The following is a 3,802-nucleotide window of genomic DNA, read 5'->3' as shown; positions in this document are numbered from 1 at the left end:
GCCAGATTGGCCATCTTCCACGCCGAGGGGAAAGAGCCCGTCCTGAGGCAGGTGTTGAACAACCTCCTCAGGCGAGCCCCTACTCCGCCAAAAACCAAGGCCCAGATTCTACCAGGGATCCCATCAGGACCGGGGGCCTTACCAGCTGCCCCCAGTCTCTTTGCTACCTCGGAGAGCTCTCTTCCCGTAATGTCCAGGTCCCCGGACCAGGGGGGAGGGTCCCCTTTCGGAGGGATGTTAACATCCCGTTCGGGGAAAAGGGTCTCCACCACCTGACCGAGAAACTCCGGATCTAGCGTCTCCGAGATGGGGGGCGCCGCCGGTCTTAGCCTGTTTAAGACTATCCGATACGGACGCCCCCATGGGTCCCTGTCGAGTTCCGCAATCAACTCGTCCCAGGCCTTGGCCTTGGCCCTGCTAATGGCTGTCCGCAGCGCGTACCTTGCGGCAAGGTACACACCGCGCGCCACTGCAGTCTCATCGTCGTCCCCACCCGCCCTTCGTCGGGCCCTGAGGAGATCGCGTCTGGCCGAATTGGCCTCTCTGCGGAGTTCCGCGATCTCCTCGCACCACCAATACGCCGCCCGACGAGGGGCGGGTCTCGATCGGGGCATGGCCACGTCGCAAGCACGCGTGACCATGCCCACGATCGCGGCGGCCTCCTCCTCGGCTTCGACGCGGTCGGGGGGTTCCGACCACGTCTCCACTAAGACCGCCGCCTACAACCGGTCCTGGTCCAATTTGGCCAGGACCCATCTGTGCGGGAGCTTATCGCCCCTCTTCCTGCGACGGAGCAGCACGCTCCTGGGGGTGGCAGTCAAGACCACCTCTATGACAAGGTGGTCCGACAGGGACTCGGTGTCCGTCACCCTCCAGGATTCCACCAGTTGCACAGCCCGCGGGGAGGCCCACGTCAGATCGACTATGGACTCCCCACGGGGGTGTACACACGTGCTTGCGGACCCCCTGTTTAATAACAAGAGGTCCAGCTCCGCCGCCCAGTCCTTCACGCTCTCACCCCTTCTTCTATTGCACCGGGAACCCCAATCTGTATGCCAGGCATTGAAGTCCCCGGCCACCAGAACTGGATGGGGGAGGCATCGGCGTATGCCCCCACCCATCTCCCACAGTAGGTGTAGGAAGTCGGGGTGAGACATGCTGGGAGGGGCGTATACTCCCACCACCCGAAAGGAACCCCACCGCGCGATGACATATCCCCTCCCCTTCTCCAATATGGCTAAGGGGGGGGAGCACGGGGAGTTCCTTCTTACAATGGCGGCGGAGCCGTCAGCGGCCGCGACCCAATTGGGATTTGAGTCGGGCACGCTGTACGGCTCCGCCACCACACCTAGCCCTGCGTCACGCCCGTCCAGGTCTTGAACAAAAAGATCTTGGGCCTGACGGGCGTGATTCAAATTCGCCTGCAGGAGTTTTGTGGACATTTTCGGGTCCACGAAACCCTTCACTCCTGCAGGCAGACCATCCTTGTGTCCTCAGCTGCGGGACACTGCGAGGTTGTAGGCTCGCACTCCATTGCTTCGGGGGGGCAGGGCCCCTCCAGGGCAGGCAGATTCGCCGCTGCCTGCTCCTTCTTCTTCCCCTCCTTTTGGGGAGGGGGTGCTTGGGCAGCCACCCCCTTCTTCTTTTTGCCCCCGTTCTTCGGGGCCTTGCACGCCGGGCCCATCATCCTGTGGTTGGCCGGGCGACCGGCTGCATGGCACAAAGTGCAGTGCGCCGGTGCTGTGCACGTTCGTGCCTCGTGCCCCTCAGTGCCGCAGCGGTAGCAGCATTTGCTACGGTCCACGCTGCCCGAGGGGCACTTGGCCTGCACGTGCCCCTTCTCCAGGCATTTGTAACACTGGAGGGGGCGCGCACTGAGCAGCTCCACCTTGTGTGTGAACCACCTTATTTTAAGGTGGCCCACTTGTGCCACCTTAGTGGCCGTCTCCAGGGGGCATCGGACCCAGGCGGTCCTTTGGCCCCTGCCCATTTCCCGGATGTCCCCCACCTTGATGTCAGTGAGGGAACATCCGCCCTGTTCCACCACAGCCCGAGCGATGTCGTCGGGTGTGATGGAAGGGTCCTTCCCATTGATCCGGATCTCCCCCATTTTTTGGGGCCGAGTGATCCGGATCTCTGGTCTGTCAGCGAACAGGTCAGCCATTTTACTGGCCAACCTGTCCGCTTTTTCTCCCTTGTCTGGGCCCGAGAGCTCGATGAGCATGGCTCCCGTCTGGGCCGTGTTGGGCTTTAGTGGCCCAGTGATCCCCAATTCCTTGAGGGGGATCCTTTCCTGTACGTGCCTCATTGTGGCAGCGTACTCGCCCCCCGGACAGGTCAGCATAATTGCCGCTGTGCGGGGGGCCCTCCTCTTCTTCTTTCCCCCTTTTTTCCCCGTCTCCTGAGAGGGGGGAGTGGGGGAAGATTTGGGAGCTGATTTGCTCCCTTCTCCTTTAGAAGGGGGGAGCTTCTTCTTCCCCTTCTTAACCACTGTGGTCCACGACTCCGCTTCTCGAGACGGGACGGCAGTGCTGGCCACAGTGGTATTTTTCACCTCTCCAGGGGGAGTTGGGGGACCCGGCTTTTTGCTCGAGTCCTTCTTCTTCTCCTTTGGGGGAGGGGGAGGGCCGACTGTGGGCTGCTGCAGGGCAGCGGACCGCTGCTTCGGCACCTTCTTCTTCCCCTTCTTCCCTTCCTCCTTCCTTGAGGGGAGCCCTCCCAGTGGGGGGAGCCACCGCCTTAACGGGAGGTGGACCCGAGCCACTAGGGGATTCGGAAGGGGTGAGGTTAGGCAAGGAGAGGGGGGGGAGTCTCATCTCGATAAGCTCCCTCATTTCCCTCATCTCCCTCCTCCACTCTTCCCTCATTTGCCCCATAAGTACTTGCCCCATGATGGTCACCGACTCATCACCTTGCAGTACCTTGTTGCTCGTGATGGCCGGGTACTTGGGGTCTTCAAGCCTCTTACTTTTCCCCTGAATCGGGGGCCTGTTGGCAGGGTTTGCCTCCAATTCCTCTCTGGAGGGGCGGGGAATATCGGGAGAGGGTACCAGGGAGGGGAAAATCCCCCCCAGTTCCTCCCCACTCTCATCCTCCTCCATCTTCTCCTCCTTCTCGACTCTAGCCCTTGTAATAACAGGGGAGGGAGGAGGAGAGGTTCTATTCCTCTCCTCAATCTCCCTGCGGGCTTTTTGGAGCTCTTCAAGGAGGCGGCGATTAGCCTCCCTTAACTCCTCTACCTCCATGTTGATAGGGGAGGGGGCTCTACCAGCCTGGGGGTCATAATGCCCCGTTGCTGGGCGAGACGCCAGCGCCTTGGCTCCCGCTCCCAAAGTGGAGGCAGCCATGTACAGGACCTTCTGTAGGCCGCCCTGCAAGCCTGCTCCCTTGCTTGCCGCACACATTATTGCATGCACCTGTCCCTCTAGGGTGTTTAAGACATCCTGGACAGGTGCCGTTGCAAACTCGTCCGAACACTGCTTCATCTTCTTCTCGTGCAAACGGAACCTTCTGGTCGTTTTATCGACGGTTTCGATTCCGTCCGCTATGGAGAGGGCCAGGTCCATATTACAGTCTTTCTTGTAAAGCTGTTTCCTCTCCCGTCTTTTCTGAGCTGTGTGTTGCCCAACTTGGTCTATCGACTTGGCTGGGCGACCCGGTTTCTTCCTTCTTGGGGGGTGTGAGCTCGGCGAGTCCGTGTCCTCGTCCTCGGAGGAGGACTGGATGATCGCCGGCCTCTTCTTCCTTGTCTGCCTCCCAGAGGAGGAAGCTTTCTTCCCCTGATCGGAGTCTGATTGTGAAC

General features: G+C 60.7%; 1 protein-coding gene across 1 annotated transcript; it reads right to left on the bottom strand.

Moving 5' to 3' along the window:
• Positions 1-719: 719 nt before the first annotated feature.
• On the bottom strand, positions 720-1,442 carry LOC136997868 (uncharacterized). The gene has a single exon (XM_067349265.1). The coding sequence runs from the start codon at positions 1,440-1,442 to the stop codon at positions 720-722; it is 723 nt and encodes a 240-aa protein (XP_067205366.1).
• Between the last annotated feature and the right edge of the window lie 2,360 nt (positions 1,443-3,802).

The sequence above is a fragment of the Linepithema humile genome, chromosome 2, assembly GCF_040581485.1.
Source record: "Linepithema humile isolate Giens D197 chromosome 2, Lhum_UNIL_v1.0, whole genome shotgun sequence".
NCBI lineage: Eukaryota > Metazoa > Arthropoda > Insecta > Hymenoptera > Formicidae > Linepithema > Linepithema humile.
This window is presented reverse-complemented; position numbering and strand designations above follow the sequence as displayed.

Bases quoted from the DNA above. Each gene is read 5' to 3' on its own strand.
- LOC136997868 (XM_067349265.1), bottom strand. From the start codon at position 1,442: ATGTCCACAAAACTCCTGCAGGCGAATTTGAATCACGCCCGTCAGGCC.